General features: G+C 43.7%; 3 protein-coding genes and 1 non-coding gene across 4 annotated transcripts in view; 2 read left to right on the top strand and 2 right to left on the bottom strand.

Moving 5' to 3' along the window:
* The first annotated feature begins 351 nt into the window (after positions 1-351).
* Positions 352-424, top strand: TRNAR-UCU (transfer RNA arginine (anticodon UCU)). The gene has a single exon. It is a non-coding gene; the product is annotated as a tRNA-Arg (tRNA).
* A 375-nt stretch (positions 425-799) lies between these two features.
* LOC136533225 (UDP-galactose transporter 1-like) lies at positions 800-4,283 on the bottom strand. Its single transcript, XM_066525798.1, has 4 exons — positions 3,735-4,283; positions 2,037-2,286; positions 1,708-1,915; positions 800-1,585 (listed from the first exon to the last, which is right to left on the bottom strand). The coding sequence occupies exons 1-4, from the start codon at positions 3,843-3,845 to the stop codon at positions 1,123-1,125; spliced, it is 1,032 nt and encodes a 343-aa protein (XP_066381895.1). The 5' UTR covers positions 3,846-4,283; the 3' UTR covers positions 800-1,122.
* A 1,405-nt stretch (positions 4,284-5,688) lies between these two features.
* Positions 5,689-9,550, bottom strand: LOC136533226 (PHD finger protein EHD3-like). The gene is made up of 6 exons (XM_066525799.1): positions 9,194-9,550; positions 8,665-8,859; positions 8,232-8,546; positions 7,164-7,253; positions 6,987-7,031; positions 5,689-6,894 (listed from the first exon to the last, which is right to left on the bottom strand). Exons 1-6 carry the CDS (start codon positions 9,347-9,349, stop codon positions 6,058-6,060), a joined length of 1,638 nt encoding a protein of 545 aa, XP_066381896.1. The 5' UTR covers positions 9,350-9,550; the 3' UTR covers positions 5,689-6,057.
* A 430-nt stretch (positions 9,551-9,980) lies between these two features.
* The window catches only part of LOC136533227 (uncharacterized), a 16,217-nt gene continuing 9,397 nt past the window's right edge, over positions 9,981-16,800 (top strand). The window contains exon 1 of the mRNA XM_066525800.1: positions 9,981-10,038. Coding sequence (XP_066381897.1) covers positions 9,981-10,038 — 58 coding nt within the window. The remainder of the gene's footprint in view (positions 10,039-16,800) is intronic.

A 16,800-nucleotide genomic window follows, 5' to 3' on the forward strand; every position in this document is an offset into this window, starting at 1 on the left:
AAAATAGAAAATAGAGGATAACAATATTTCGAGATCTAATTAAAAAGCTATCGAAAAAATATTTTTTTTTCTCATCAAAACCTCTGTTCGTATTGGAGTTGCTGTAAGATCTCATCCAAAAGTTGCTACAACCCTAGCAAGATCTACAGTTAACTAGTTGTGGCTTTATTGGTTGCTTAGGTAATATGTTTTTAGTTAAGTTTAACGTTTTTCAAATACTATATATCAGAATCATCTTCAAAATCAAAGCACCGCACATGCATCAAACTTGGGAAAAGTCAACTTAGTAAATGAAGATTGGTAAACTGGTATATGCACAAGAAAGGTTATACATGTATCCTTATCACAGAAGCGCTCGTGGCCTAATGGATAAGGCATTTGACTTCTAATCAAAGGATTGTGGGTTCGAGTCCCACCGAGCGTGTTGCTTTTTTATGTTTTTTTTTTGGTCCTCTGCTTCTAACGCCCTCACCCAGTCACCCTACTCTGTTTCTTCGAAATTCGTGCGGCAGCTTAGCTTTTTGAGTCCATACATAAACAAATTTGTAATGAACTCATTCTTTTTTTCATTCTATCTAATTCTGACGAGAACAGGGTTACATATGATTCGACGAAGATATATCATTCCAAATCTTTTATAGACCTGAAATTTCTCTTTAAGCAACACTGACAGGTCACAGGTCACACTCCAATCAGAATCTGGCTGAAAACAAAATCATTTCAGGTTGGAGCTGGAAAGACGGTGAAGATAAAATTGACAGCTACAGTAGTGGTTGTAGCGACACTGACAATACCAAAATCTGGTGACCAAATTTTATCATCATCGTCAATCAATACAAACACAGAAAAAGAGAGCAAAGATGCTCCTAGTATGTATGAGCAAAAAGAATTGGCAACTACACCAACTCGGCTTACATCCATTTCTCTAACAACTCAACTATTCGGTAGGAGCCCGTCCTGTCATCTCTGATGATCGATGGATTCTGAAACTGAAACGGCTGTTAGATCGATCAGATCAGATGTGTATATCTTGTTGGTTTATTCCTTTCCTTTCTCTATTACTAATATTAATATCATCGACGATAATGACATGACCAAGAAGAAGAGCTGCAGCAGCAGCAGCTATATCTTGTCGCCTTGCTTCTCGGCGGTGAGCGGCAGCATCTCCAAGCGGCCTCTGGGTGTGCGCGGGCCGCCACCGCCGGTCGCCACGGCGGCCTGATGCTGCGAGATGAGGTGCCTGACGTAGCCGTAGAAGGTGCAGCCGACGAGCGTGACGGCGCAGCCGACGGCGTTCATGGCCGAGATGGGGTTCCGGAAGATCATCCACGACACCAGCACCGCCACGGCCACCTTGAGGTTGCCGGCCACGTTGAACGTCACGGCCGTCGTCGAGTGGATCACGTAGAAGATGGAGAAGTTGAGGCAGAAGGCCAGCACTCCCGACGTGAGGATGATCGCCAGCGCTGGCCCCACCGACTCGTACGTGTAGAGCCAGCTCACCACGCCGCTGCCCTCCAGCACCATGGCCGGCACTGACAGGATCATCGTCGCAAAGGGAGCCATGTAGTACACCGTGTTGATGCTGCACACAGTCACACACACATACAAAAACATTTTAACCTTTTATTCTATCCATGGAAACTCTATCAAGCAGTAAATATAAATCAAGATCATATCTTTTACTTACAATAACCTATACTATACCTGTCGAATTTGTATCCATGGAGCAGCGACTCTGCCAAGATGGTCTTTGTGGATGTCGCCAGGCAGCCCACCATGGCGGCGCAGAAGCCAAACGTGTTGAAGCTCAGCTCCGTTACAGAAGTCAGAAGAATGCCTCCCACAATAGGGACCAAAGAAGCCCAGATGCGCCATTCGAAGTATTTCCTCCACACCAACCACTGAAGAATCACTGCATCTCGTCTCAATGGAAGAGATTGCTTTGGTCAGAATCTATCACCATTCTGCACGAACTGCAGAACAGGAAAATATAGGATGACAAGATCGTCATATATAAAAGAAAAGAAACTAACCTGTGGTTGCAGGGGTGAAAGACTTTATGGTCTGCATGAAGGAGACTGGGATGTACCGCAGGCTCACATTCCCCAGCACAATGTTTATGCAGAACACGAATGACATTGGGAATATCCTTCTCCATCGATCCTCAGAGGCAACCTCAATCAGCGGCTTTGTTTTTAGAACTTTGATTGCGATGTAGGCTCCGATAGAAGAGCATATGAAGTGGACGCACGACACCGTCAGAGGGAACTTGAACTCCAGTTTCTGCAAAATTTGGCCTCAAGATCATCAAGTACATGCCTTTGTGCCAAGCAAGCGGCAATGGCAACTACTAGTATCATTAACTTTCCCTTTCCAACATCAGAGCAACAAAAGATAAGAAAGGGAGAAACAGAAAGCTTCTTCTTTAAGGGTCTCTCTGACAGAGAGCACATGTTAGCAGAGGGGTTTCTTAAAGAACACAACAAGCAGATTTCTTCTACTACCTTCTAGGTATATATATTTACAATTGTGCTAGTTCACAAGACAAATCATCTCATAAATACAGAATCAATTAATCCATCTCATTACCAAGCCAGCATGTCAAGTCAAGAAATAAGCAAAATATTTCAAGAGAGCTCCTCCTCAAGAAACAACCTCAGGAATTAGAAGCTTGAAGGGAAATGTTTGGATCCTAAATATCAAATATCAATCCTCAGATTAGATTTAGATAACATGGAACTGGCAACCAAACATGGCAGGGCATTTGTTACTAAGGCCGGCGAAGTCAGAGATGATCCTATACGGTGACACTCCATCAAATCCATAGTCAGCTTGACAGAAAAAAGAACCTTGCTGCTCACTTCAACAACTTTAAGTAAACCACAATCTAGAGGAACATGTATGGTTGCAAACTATAGTACATACTATATACCTACCTCTGGTCTAAGAAATTAGATAACTGCACATAGGTGCAATCTGAATGCTATTGTTAACCCTGCATCCATTTCCATTTTGCCTTTTGGTTTTTGTTTACGATGGAAAAATGGCAGGATATACATATAGGTCACAAGGTTAGTGCTATGGTTTTCAGAAATTCGATTGCACAAATGTTGTTTCCTGGACTAAATCTGGAGATTGGACGCTAAACTTATTTTCTTGATTGAGGAAAGCTGTTTCAGCTGTACCATATGCTAGAATGACTGTCAACAAGAAAAAGGGCCCTCATTTGGGCCATTTTCCCAGCACGGTGTTTAAATTCTGTCAGCTCTCAGTTAACTCTGAAATTCATCAAGACTGTGAACTCTGAAATTTATCAAGACAGTCCCTTAATTGTCCATTCCCAATCGGAAAAAAAAGAAAACCCTACTGTTCTCCATCATAAACATCCCAAACCAATCTACAAACCACCAGTTGAAGTAATTCCCAGACAAACAAAAAGATGATTCCTTTTGGTTTCTGCCAAAACACTAGACAAGACGACATCATCATGGGCGATTAATCTGCACCCATGGAACGATGGGAGGAAGACGAAAACTAAAAAGAGGCAAAAATCTCTTCTGGAACGAAATAAAGGCGCGACCTTTCGTCCTGTACACACGGATCCACCCTAAATTCCCTTGAATATAACACAACTATATACACGATCATCTCTGGGAATTGAATTGAAACAACAAAAAAATTGCTCATCGGGAAAGAAACCCCAAGAGCAAGGGATGGTGGGCGTGACGGACCTGGAAGATCCACTTGTTGATGATGATGACGGTGACGTTGAATCCCCACCACTGGAGGATGGCAAGCACCGCGCGGATGGTGGCGGCGTTCCCCATCTTGGCGTCCTCCATGGGAAGGGAAAAGGGAAACGCCCGAGCCCGGCCGGCCGCCGAGGCAGGCAGGGAGGGATCGGAGGAAGGAGACAACTGAAACCGGCCGGCGTTCCTCTTCTCCTCTCTTCTCTTGGCGTATATATTAACTATATATTTAGTATGTATTAATTAATCGATCAATCCGATATGAGAAACTGCTCCGCCCAGTGATCCAACCATCCATTAACCACAAAGGCTCTTCTCTTTTCTTGTATCTATCTAGGTCCGAGCAGAGGAGAAGATCGAGGTGGCTTAGAATAGAAGATATAGATGGATAGGAGGCGACATGAGGAGGAGGACGAAGAAGGCAAGAGGAGAGCGGAGGGAGGAGGAAGACGAGTTGAAAGGGACCGAGGGGAGGCGAGGGGATATTCTGTTGCTTCCTTGGTTTGGTTTTAGGTTGGGAATTCAGTTGGCGTGATGATGCGATTAATTTTTCGATTTCTCAACACTCCGTCAACTGATGATGTGAGGCGACAAAAGTCGAAGGTGGTGCAAGTGCCGAGACTTGCCTGTTGCTACGCGTTACGTGTGCCTTCTCTGCCCTCTTCTGTCCCCTTTGCCTTTTGCCCTTTGCTATTCCTGCTCCCTTGCCTTCTCTCTTTTTAGAGGGTTTTTTTTTTGGACGAAAGTGAAAGCTGCAGCAGCTCATCTCATTTGTCTCCGTAACTGTTTTGAAAAATGTTGACAAGAAGACTCTAATCACAGTTTTGCTAAAATTTATGCCAAATTTGTAAAGAGAAGCAGGAAAAAAAAATCACGTTTTCACGGCTCCACCCATCCAGTAGGAAAATGACTCTGGCTCCTCAAAGCTTTTTTCACATGGAGCCATTTCTTAGATGAGGATTTCATTGGGCTTCATCCAAAGTCGGAGCTGCTATATAATAAGCCTTGCCAAACGAGAACTTACTTTTGTCCCATTCGATGTAAGGAACTTGGGCGGGCGCTTTCGTTTGGACTAACGACTATATTATTTTATTATTATATATATTGTTATATAGGTTGGCCTTCCACATGCGCGCGCGCGCACACACATGATGGTACATGCACACCCAAATTCTCTGAATTCAGGCAACAATGCAATGCAAAGTCTCGGTACCATCAACGGTAGTATGACTACGAAGGAAACCATTCCCGCCATCTCCTCTTGTCTAACTAATTTAGGCACAAGCAGGGTACGATGCATTGACACCAGGGTTCTCAGGCCTTCTGGGTCACCATACTACCAAAGCCATCACGATTGAAACAAATCCACAACATGAATATGACACTTCAAAAAAAAAATGAAGATGTATAATTGTTCAGCTATCACCCAAGTTCTCTGCCTTACGGGTTCAATCAGAGAGAGAGAGATAATAGCAGTAACAAACTTTCAGACATCGATGACAGGCTATGCAAAAGTATGTAAGAAGAGCACACATTGTTTAACAAAAACAAAACAAGTAACAGACATGTACACATCATCGATTAGCGATGTCAACATGGGTGGGTGTCAGTGTTACCACTTACCATCAGGTAAAGGGCAGACACAACATAACAGCACGACATCAACTTAATCACTCGGAATAGTCACAAGAATTACAGGACAGGAAATCAACATCAGCAGTTCATCCGCTGGGACAAAAGTGCGCTTCCACACGGATGCCACCATCTCGTCTTCACCGGCCAACAGGGCATTTTTCCCTATGTATAGACAACCCATCGTCCGATTATTCAAGCTGTCAATAGTAATGTATACCCCTTCAGAGGGACCAAAGAATCATTTCCTTTCTTTTACCCTAGTAAGGGAGTGTTTAGATCCGGCTACTAAAATTTAGGAGATGTGTCGAGAAAATGTTGCATGAAGTGTTTGGATACTAACAAAAAAAATAAATTACATAATCCGTCAATACTCCACGAGACAATTTTTAAGCCTAATTAATCTATCATTAGCATATGTTTACTGTAGCAAAACACTGTCAAATCATAAACTAATTAGGCTCAAAAGATTCGTCTCGTAAATTAGTCGCAAACTATGTAATTAATTTCGTAATTAGTCTATATTTAATACTCCATACATATATCCAAACATCTGATGGGACAACGACTAAAATTTAGGAGGGGCAGCCAAACACGGCCTAAGCCTGTGAAACCTCATCCACACCGCTGCTACTTATTTTTCTGGAGCAGCAGCTGCCTGCACCTTTGGCCTTTAGGCATCAGGAACACGCTTGGCTTTCTGCAGGATCGACTTCTCATACCTCTCCATCCCACGTGCTGACCTCCGCGCATTACACAACATGCAGTACCAGTTACCTCTCGGGATACTTTCAAGCGGCGGAGTCATGCAGTAAATGTGATAAGCATCATCACAGCCATCACACAACACTATTTCTTCATCATCCTTGTTTCTGAAGCAGCGTCTGCACAGGCAAGACGGGCAGTACCAGCATGCTAGATTCTTCTGCCTCTCACTTGCAATCTGGCTTTCTTTCATGCACAGGACATGATAGAACTTGTAAGCACAGTAAGGATGGCCGCATACCAAGAACTTCTTGTTCTCATCTTCACATGTGCCACAATGCTTGCACAAGTTTGCTAGAGCAGTTGTTGAGAGGTCCGGTTCACTGTCTTCATCCATGCTTGACACTGAGCTCTCCTGGGTTTTGACGGCCAATTCAGGTTGGATAACATCTTCAGCGGGTTCTTCTGGCTTCTCCACCACGAGCCACTCGCATACATCGCAGCCTTCATGTGATCTGCCATTATTGTTATTCTTTGAAGGTCCGTCTAATCCAACACAGCTGGGACAGTACCATTTTGCTGGGGCCTCTTCATCAATGGCAAGCTTGAGACATGAAACATGGTATGCGGCTTCACATTTATCACAGATAATTCTTCCTTCACTGTCTGCCTTTCTGCAACAATCCTTGCAAATTCCATCCGATCCAGATGTCCCAGTTTGTTTGGGTATTGTAGAATGGCCAGAATCGCAAGGGGGAGTCAACTCCCTTAGGGCTTTGTGGGCGCCACCAACCAAACTTGTTTCCTAATAAAGGGTGCAGTTATTAATGAATGGGGTATAACAAATCCTAACAACGAAACAATGGTCAGCAGAAATGTTCATAGCACACCATTCACCTCTATCCTGTGTTCAGCCACATCAATTTCTGAAACGCCAGAAGCCTACAAAAAATATTTCTATAAGCAATGACCAACATAAATGGAATGATATCAACAATACAACGCCCTGAATCAAAATCTATGGCTATCACCATAAATTATGCCAACGAAGCACCAACAGAAAACTCATGTTACCTGCTTTTGATGAGAAGCCTGTGAAATCAGTGAGAGACTGCTTGCCAGACCAGCCATTTGTTGGCCAACATGTTCAATCTTCTTCCATATCTAGATAATAAACAAATATACATACATATTAAAAGAAACAAACAGCATTGATGGTATGTTTTCAACTGCATGTTTATGTTAACTTCTGGGGGTGTTCCGTACATGAATAACAGCAAACAAAAGAATTTACAGATGAGAGAAAAATGGAAAAACAAATATCAGAGGACCTCTTTGGCCATTGAGATATATAGGAGGTACTAACACATAAACCAAATCTAATTGCTTATTCCTTGGCCCCAAAAATATTAAGATAACTTTCCTGTTTTTGCCTTCTTTCATTTAAGAACAGCAGTGAACAAGGTAAATAAATGCTTCCTCACAATACATGGATTGAAACATACTTATTGAGTAGTTGCGTATGGCAGCGTGACGCAACCCATGTCCGATTTATGTGTATTCATGACTACCATCACCTTGTGATTCACTTCAAGAGAGAATTCCAAGGGAGTTGGCAAGGTGAAGTCAAGGGCAGCGAATGACACGGGCGGCGAGGAACAGAGCACAGATTCATGAAGACCAAGACAGCGGATCCCTTCCCACGAGAAACAGCTATTAGATGTCCATTATTGGAAAAGGAGGCAACAGATCTCTGATTGGCCTCAAGCCAGTAGAGAAATATGACTATGAGGTTACATATATGCCCTTTTAGTTGAGCATACCTATTCCAGCTACAGTGGCATTGGAAAATGATTCTGATGTTTGGAATTTGGATGGTTATTAGAAGAATTTGCAAGGGCCAACCCATGCGCTGGAAAAAGGGACCAAAACAGGCAGCGAACACAGGAAGGATCATTCCTAACTATATGACCTTTTGAATCTATGTAGTCAAACAGACAAGCAAAAGGGACAGGTTTCAAATTTGAGCATTGATATAACCTACCATAGGCTCTCAAGTAGAACCACAGCTACATCTTTTTCTATATCAGAGAAAACAGCACAGGAAAAAAAAAGGAATGAGGCAAACAAACAAACAGGTACCTGTTTGATATCATGGTCAAGCAGCGCAGGGTTCTGTGCATAATCCCCATTTCTCATCTTGGCATCAATTATTTGCAAACCAATCAGGTCATCAGGCTTATTGACATGGAATGTTGCAGCTAGCAGATCACACAGCATGGCAAACTTCTCGGAGATTAGAATGTCAAAGAGAGCTTTATGGCACATCCCCTTGTTGGCTTCCAAAGATGCAGCTGTTCCATCTTCTAACTGAACCAAGGCATCACTATTCTCTTCGGAATGTACAGCTCCAACAGGGTCCTCTCTTCCTGCTCCTCCGCAGTCAGCTAAGTTCCCCTGGTAGATCAAGAAAACAAAATAGAAGCTTTTGTTAGTGGAAAGAGAAATGGAACCATTACACAAGGTGGGCATGCACATGTTATGTTCAATCTGAAGGACTGGATGGATTACTAACATGTTCTGTGGGCTGGCAACCATAATATCTGAGCGCATCTCGGATGCAGCTCTGAATCCCTCCGGAGGCCTGGTTCACAGCAGCGGATTGTAGGACGCCCTCCAGCGTGTCCCTCCAGCTTCTCCAGTGCCTGTCTAGCATTTGACGCCCACCTTGCTGGGAACTGATGGCGTGCACCACCGCGCTCATCTTATTCTGCACAGGGGAGAAAGCAGGGGAATAAATGACAAATCTCGAGAAGCAAAAGCCATGACTGACCGATAATTCCGCACCCAAGAAGACGTATGCATGCCCAAGAAGACGAGTGGCAGCATTACAAGACACCCTAGCCTCGAGAGCAAACGTTGCGAGATGGAAAGGGGATCTTTGCAAGACGGAACCGAAATCTGGCGGCGTATGAAATCTACGAGTAACTGAAGGCACCGCGAGGCTGGAGAGACGCTCGTAGTAATAAAACCCATGTCGTCGTCGTAGCAAAGAACGACGAGTTGGGGGAGGGGGGAGCTAGGGTTTGGAGGGGAATGCGTACCTTGACGGGGTCGGGGCCCGGCGTGACGGCGCTGTGGCCGGCGTTGGCGCCGGTGCCGCGGCGGCGTCTCTTGTAGGTGAGGACGTTGGATGGGTCCAGGCCTTCCGAAGCGGGGAGCTTGGGAGGACGGCCTCTGGCGGCGCCGTCGGAGGCCATACGCGGGCAGCTAGAAGAGCATGTCCCGGACCCAAGAAACGACGGCGAGATGGGGAAGGGGAAGCGCGAGGAGGGAAGAGGGTTGGAAGGCGGCGCGAGGAGGTGGAGAGGGCTAGGGTTTGAGGGGAATTTAGAGATCTCGGTCAGGCAAGCCGGGGAAGGAAACGCACGCCGGAGGGGAGGAGCGGGACGAGGGTGGGGTGGGACTGTGGGTGGGAGGGGGGAGGATGAAGCGAAGCCGAAGAAGCGGTTGTCCAAAAATTGGAGGAGCGGGGGAAAACTAGCGAGGGAGCCAAAACCTTTGTCATCATAAAAATAGGTCTAAGGGCTGGTTTGGCAGGGCTCCTCTCCGGTTCCGGCTCCGGCTTTTCCGGAGGAGTCCTGCCAAACGTTTTCTTAGAGGAGCCGTTTTTCAGTAAAAAACGGAGAAGCCCCTCAGGAGGAGCCGTGCCAAACAAGCCCTAAGTTGTATGAAAACTTCTCCTCCTCTTCCCTCATGAGTCATCACCGCCACATAGAACCTCCTAGGTCACTGGATTAAGGTTTGATGATACTAAATCAAGCTCTGTTGTCATCGAATTAAGGTTCACTGACGCTCTGCCGCCATTGGGTTGAGGTTTGTCTAGACGATATGGACCACCGCCAATGGTGGATGAACCTCTGCTGCCGCCACAGAGCTATGGTGCAAGGCGAGCCGAGCACCAGCAAGGGAAACAAACACCCCCTTGGAAGGTCACCTTGCGTTGGCGGAAGAGGATCCAAACATCCCTAGTTTATGGAAGAACAAAGACAAGGAAAGCACTTGAGTGAAGCAACGACCAGAGGTGCGAGGAAGAAGAAAGAGGAGGGATGGATAATGTCTATGTTTGTTTTATCTTCCTTAAATGTTAGCGAGCATAACGACAGTTAGAATTTAGGTTCAATGACAACATAACGACAAACGACATATTAGGCATTAAGGATTGTATACATAATGGAAAGGGCTCCAAGTCGATAAGGAGAAATCGGATGTGCAAGTTGTATTCATAATGATTACCGTTACAAAGTGGACCCACGATGAGGTACTCTCTTTTTAATTAATGACTACTAAATGTTCGGGCGAGGGAGTCCGAGCCTTGGTGGGTCGTCCCTTACAACAAGGTGAGGTAATTGCCACATCTACCCCTCCATTCCGAAGAGGAAGAACTTTTACCATATTGACCATGAAAGCATCTAGGCCCCCGGTTGGGTTTCGGTGATTAATAACGACACAAGATTACTATGACTAACGTGTGTTTTGTAGAGGCAATTTGAGTTATGTCATGGTAATGGAAATTGATTGGGCAATCATGGTTGTCATGCCCCTGTCGATGGAAATCGTTTCAGTTTCCAAAGGATGGACGGACTAGTTCTAAGTGTCGTTTGGTGTTGGAGAGACATTTAGAGTAGTTTAGAACTTTGTTTTTTCTTTGGCCGTACTATTAAGAGGGGTATGGACTAGTAGCTTAACCAAGGTGAGTCTAATGGATTAGATGTGGTGCACACTTGTCAAACTTAGCACTAGGTAGCTCAGGAATAGCCCTAAGATCGATAGAAGTCAACTTCATTCACAAAGAATTTTGAATTAAAAGTAAATGGAGAGTTAAATGACTAACCGGACACTGGTTTGGTTGTGACCAGACGTAGCTTGGAGAGTCCGATCAGTTCATTTGATCGGCAGCAGCAGTCAGAGTGCGACCGGACGCTGGACACCAGTGCTCGCCAGACGCGACGCTAGCCGTATCTGTAGCGGCGTGGACAGGCTGTTGACCACGGACCAGACGCTGAACAGAGAAATGATCGGACTCTGAGTGCCAGCATCCGATCAACAACAGTAAGGTTCCAGAGAGTGTTTTTTAATGACCGGACGTGTCCGGTGGGTGCTGACCGGACGTAGGCCAGAGTCCGATCAGAGCAAACGGCTCTTTCTGATACGCTGACGTATTACACTGACCGGTGCGTCCGGTCATCCTGATACTTGCTAAGTTGGACCTCAACTGTTATGTTTTGAATGGGGGGTATAAATGCATATCTCACTCGTCCATTTAAGGTCTCTTGCCCATTTGTTCAGCTGAGAAACACCTTTGGAGTGCAAGGGAGAGCAAGAGCCTAGTGGGGTGATTGAGATTTGATAATCCAAGATTAAGGACCTTATTAGTGCATAGAGAGTAGCAAGTGTGCATCCATATTTATCATTAGGCTTGTCTTGATCAAGTGAGAGTTTGTGCTTGTTACTCTTGGTGATTGCCATCACCTAGACGGCTTGGTGGTTGGGAGCTTGGTGATCATCCGACAAACCTTATGGATGACCCAAGTCATGTTGTGAGCGGTTGTGGATGATTCACCGTGACGGAGTGTCAAAGAATCAGCCTATAGAGAGCACTTGATCCTTGCGTGGATCAAGGGGGAGCTACACCCTTGCGCGGGTGCTCCAACGACAACTAGTGGGGAGTGGCGACTCTCCGATGCCTCGGAAAAACATCGCCGCATTCCTTTTCCTCTCTTTATTTTGAGCATTTACATTTGAGCAATTTATTTCATATCTTTACATTCCTAGAATTGTCATGCTAGAGTAGAATTGAAACCTAGGATGTAAAACTTTTGTACGGCAGAACAATAGAAACACATTCTAGACACAAGGGGTGAAATAGGCTAAGTGTAGGGCTTAATTATTGCAAAAAAATTAGAATTAGCCCAATTCACCCCCCCCTCTTGGGCATTTTGATCCTTTCAATTAGTTTTGGAGCCTCGTGCTCCCTAAATTAGGCTTAACCGTCTAGAGTAAGATGTCCCACGGGGATGAACCCCCTCCTATCTTTGAGGAAGATGATTTTCCTTATTGGAAAATTCGCATGAAGGCATACCTAGAGGCTTTAGATGTTGGAGTTCTTAGAGCCGCCTCACAAGGCTTCCCAAAACCTAAAGATCCCGCCAACCTTTAAGGCGATGAGGTTAACTATGAGAAGTGGAATGCAAAGGCTAGAAACACCCTCTTTAGAGGCCTTTGCAAGGATGTTTTTAACCGTGTGTGGAACCACAAAGACGCCCATACGCTATGGTCAGACATTTGTGCACTCCATAAGAGAACCAAGAGTGAGCGTGAGGAACGCTACCACCTTGTGATGAAAAAGCTTAATTTATTTGAAATGCTTCCTAGAGAAAGTGCTAATGAGATGTATTCACGCTTGAATATTCTTGTAGAGGAAGTCAATGGAATTGGGCTCACACAGATGCAACCCTCCGATGTTGTGAGAAAGATCTTGAGTGTCCTCCCATTGACAAATATGGGCATATTGTGATGGTGTTTCATCAAGGTGATCTTTCCACTGCTACACCAACTCAAATATTAAGGAAGATCAATGCACATGAGATGTACATGCACATCACTCCACAAGATGGCTCTTCTTCCACCAAGAAGAAAGATTTGGCATTCAAGGCTAGCCAAGAGAAGAGGGACAAAGCAATAGTTGATCATGATAGTTCAAGTGATAATGAGATTAATGATGCAAGTCTTGCTCTCATGGAGAGAAGAACTACCAAGATGCTCAAGAAGCTAAATAAGAATAGTGTCAAGTTTGATGGCAAGAAGAAGGAATTCTTCACTAGTAATAGAAGGAAGCCCATCTCTGAAATGGATTGCTATAATTATGGAGGACTTGGTCATCTAGCTCATCAATGTCCCAAACCCAAGAAAGACAAGTACAAGAAGAAGTACAAGGGTAAGAAAGATGACTCAAGTGATGAAAATGATGAGAAGAAGAAGAAGAACAAGCCATACAAGAAGAAGGATGGCAAGAAGAAGGAATTTTACAAGAAAAAGAAGAATGGCAAGACATACATTGTTGGTGATTGGCTCATGGACATTGAATCATTAAGTGGCTCATCTGATGATGAAAGTGAGAATGAGAAGGAGAAGGTGGTCGCTCTTGTGATTGATTCTTCACTATCTTCACCGACACCGCCGTCATCATCCTCTACACACCTATGCCTTATGGCCAAGGGTGAACGAAAGGTACAAAATGGTGATGATAGTAGTGGTGATGATAATGCTAGCAATGATGAAAGTGGTAGTGATAGTGAAGAATTTGAATCACCTTCTTATGATGATCTTGTTAAGTTGCTAAACCAATACACTAAAATCATTAGAAAGACAAGAGCTAAAAATGAAAAGCTAGAACTTGAGAATGACTCACTCTTAGCAAAGTATGACATAGCCGAAAAAGCTAGTGTTGAGCTTAGAAAATAAAATAAAATTATGTCATCCAAACTCAAGGAGCTCAAATCCTCTAAAAATGAGCTTAGAGAAAAACATGATAAACTTGAGGGGATACATAATGAGCTCACCACTAGTTACAATTTGCTAAAAGAAGAGTACACCAATCTCAAAATTAATCATGACAATCTTGTCCTTTCTCATGAGTTATTATTCAAAGAGCCACATGATGCTACTAATAATATTGTTAAGACTGATATAGCTACATCATATGATGACTTAATTGTTGAGAGCATTGAGCAAGGTTCTAATAGCAAAGACAAGAAAGTGGTTGAGTTCGGCAACTATGATGATTATGTCAAGCTCAAGAATAAGAATGAAAAACTCAAGAAAGATCTTGAAAAGCTATCAACCACCAACACAATTATGATAGAGAATCTTGATAATGATTATGATATAGCTCTTGAGAATGAGATGCTTAAAGAAGAGAACAAGAGACTCAAGATGGAGAAAAATCATGATGAACTTAGAGAAGAAAACAAGAAGCTCAAGTTGAAGAAAGAACATCTCAAGACCAGTTTGAGCAAGTTCACAAGAGGCCAATATCTTTAAAGTGAGCTACTCATGAACACCGTGATGAAGATGGATAGAAGTGGTATTGGGTACTTGGCAAATTAAGAGAAGAAAGCTCAAGCTCAACATCAACAACAATACAAGTCAAAGCCTAAGCCAAGGAGATGTATTAAGTGTGGACAAGAAGGTCACTTTGCTCATGAGTATCAAACTCCACTACCACAACCCTTGCCCAAGCATGCTAGACCATTTGCCTTCAATGCTCACTACATGCTTAGAAAGGATTCTAGTGGAAAATGAAAGTCATGTTCTTAGGTCCACCCAACAAGAATAGGCCTAAGCAAATTTGGGTTGCAAAGTCACTTATTGAGAAAGTCAAGGGCCCTCATCAAGTTTGGGTCCCTAAACAACAAGCTTGATCTCTTGTATGTAGGTGAACTACAAGACCGGTGGAAGTCATTAGGTTATTGATAGTGGTTGCACTCAACATATGACCGGTGATCCTCATATGTTCACCTCACTAAATGAAGAAGTAGATGGTCAAGAAAGGATTACATTTGGTGATAATTCAAAGGGCAAAGTTCAAGGATTGAGCAAAGTTGCAATATCAAATGATCATTCAATATCAAATGTGCTATATGTTGCTTCATTGAGTTTCAACTTGCTATCCGTTGGTCAATTGTGTGATCTTGGCTTTCAATGTTTGTTTACCGAGAAGGAAGTGGTTGTGTCAAAGAAATATGATGATCAAGTTATATTCAAGGGTTTTAGATACAACAACCTATATCTAGTGGATTTCACCTCTGAAGAAGCAAACTTGAAGACATGCTTATTCACCAAAACATCACTTGGGTGGCTATGGTATAGAAGACTTGCACATGTTGGGATGAGCTCACTCAAGAAGTTAATAGAGAATGAATTGGTAAGAGGTTTGAAGGATGTGAAATTTGAGAAAGACAAGCTTTGTAGTGCATGTCAAGCCAACAAGCAAGTTGCAAACAATCATCTAACAAAAGCTTACATGTCAACAATAAGAGTGCTAGAGCTTCTTCATATGGATCTATTTGGACCAACAACTTGAAAGGTTCTAATGGCTAGAGGGGGTGAATAGCCTATAAAAATTTCTACAACAACACTTAGCAAACCAGTTAGACAAATATGAGGCAAATCGAGTGTTGCGCTAACCTACTAAAAATGCAAGCCACCTACCACAATTCTAGTTTATATAGTCTCTATCCACACAATGGCTATGTCACTACACTAAGTTAGTGTACTCTCAAAGGCTAACTAAAGAGTCATACTAACCAAACTAACAAGCTCTCATGACTAGCTACACTAAAGAGCTTGACAACTAGTTTGCGATAATGTAAAAGAGAGAGCAAGATGGTTATACCGCCGAGTTAAGGAATGAATCAATCAATCATAAGAATGAATACCAATGAAGACCAATCACCTAGGAATCAAATAATGACATAATGATTTTTTACCGAGGTTCACTTACTGTCAGTGCGGGACCCATGGGATACCCCGTAAGGAAGGAAGAAGACCTAGTCTAACTAGGATTCTTCCCATGTAATCTTAGTAGTAGTAGTATTCAGTAATCCTACTAGGAACCCTCATTGTAAACCAACTAGGACTCTGGCCTCCTGACTATATAAAGGAGGGCAGGGCTCCTTAGATCGGGGTCTAGAGTTGAACAAAACAATTGTACGACACAATGCTTCATAATCAATCCAACGCAAAGGCTAACACCGACTGGAGGTAGGGCTATTACTCGATCTACGATCGAGGGCCTGAACCATCGAGTTTTGCATACGTTGAAGCCCAAACATACTACCCTGGGGACCCCCATGACAGGCTATCGGTGGTCAAACATCGACAGCTAGTGCGCCAGGTAGGGGCTTTCGGTGACTTTGCATCCGAGAGCTTGATGGACCTCGACAACATGATCTTCTCGAAGGGATCAACCTTCATCTTCGGTTCATGGATCTGCAAGGCTGGCGACGATGGCAAGCTCCAAGGTCGTCTCCTTGAAGATTCAGATCATCATCAGGACCATCCTATTTCGACAATAATGATAGATCAGCTTGCCGGAAGATTTGCACAGCTCAATCTGACTCAGTTCTCGCAAATTCACGTGTCCGATTCAAACTCAAGTTCTGCTTCCGAAACGAAGTCTTATCCGAGTTCTTTCGGAAAACCGAGTTCTTTTCTGACAAAGCTCCGGGACATGACGTCAACCTGTCAAGAATACTACTCGGAATACACCTAGAATACTTCAAAGAAGTCGGGTCTTTTTCCATTCAGACTCCACAACATGGCAACATCCTATCAGACATGGCACGAAGGATCCACTTATCCCATGCTTAGAATGCCACTGAAGGGAGCCTAGGAAGGTCTCGTTTTAACCATAACATCTCAAGACTACATCATTCACTGGCTAGATACCGTTCCTGAGGATGATGACGCCCAACTAGTCGATGACACGACAACAGCAATTCTACCCTACCAAGGAGATTCCATCTATGACTTTGAGACCTCTACTGAAGTCATCAACAGCTCTGTCAGTACGAAAATCAACGACGATGATAGAACAACTCACGCTAGAGAAGTACTCATGATTCGCCGTCCTCGATCACCATTGATC

The sequence above is a fragment of the Miscanthus floridulus genome, unplaced genomic scaffold, assembly GCF_019320115.1.
Source record: "Miscanthus floridulus cultivar M001 unplaced genomic scaffold, ASM1932011v1 fs_815_4_5, whole genome shotgun sequence".
Lineage (NCBI taxonomy): Eukaryota > Viridiplantae > Streptophyta > Magnoliopsida > Poales > Poaceae > Miscanthus > Miscanthus floridulus.

Bases quoted from the DNA above. Each gene is read 5' to 3' on its own strand.
- LOC136533225 (XM_066525798.1), bottom strand. From the start codon at position 3,845: ATGGAGGACGCCAAGATGGGGAACGCCGCCACCATCCGCGCGGTGCTT. The intron at 2,287-3,734 runs GTCCGTCACGCC...CAAATTTTGCAG, and splicing joins TCAACAAGTGGATCTTCCAG to AAACTGGAGTTCAAGTTCCC. The intron at 1,916-2,036 runs GTTAGTTTCTTT...GACGAGATGCAG, and splicing joins TTTCACCCCTGCAACCACAG to TGATTCTTCAGTGGTTGGTG.
- LOC136533226 (XM_066525799.1), bottom strand. From the start codon at position 9,349: ATGGCCTCCGACGGCGCCGCCAGAGGCCGTCCTCCCAAGCTCCCCGCT. The intron at 7,254-8,231 runs GTACCTGTTTGT...TTTATTATCTAG, and splicing joins TTGACCATGATATCAAACAG to ATATGGAAGAAGATTGAACA. The intron at 7,032-7,163 runs GTAACATGAGTT...TATTTTTTGTAG, and splicing joins AGGCTTCTCATCAAAAGCAG to GCTTCTGGCGTTTCAGAAAT.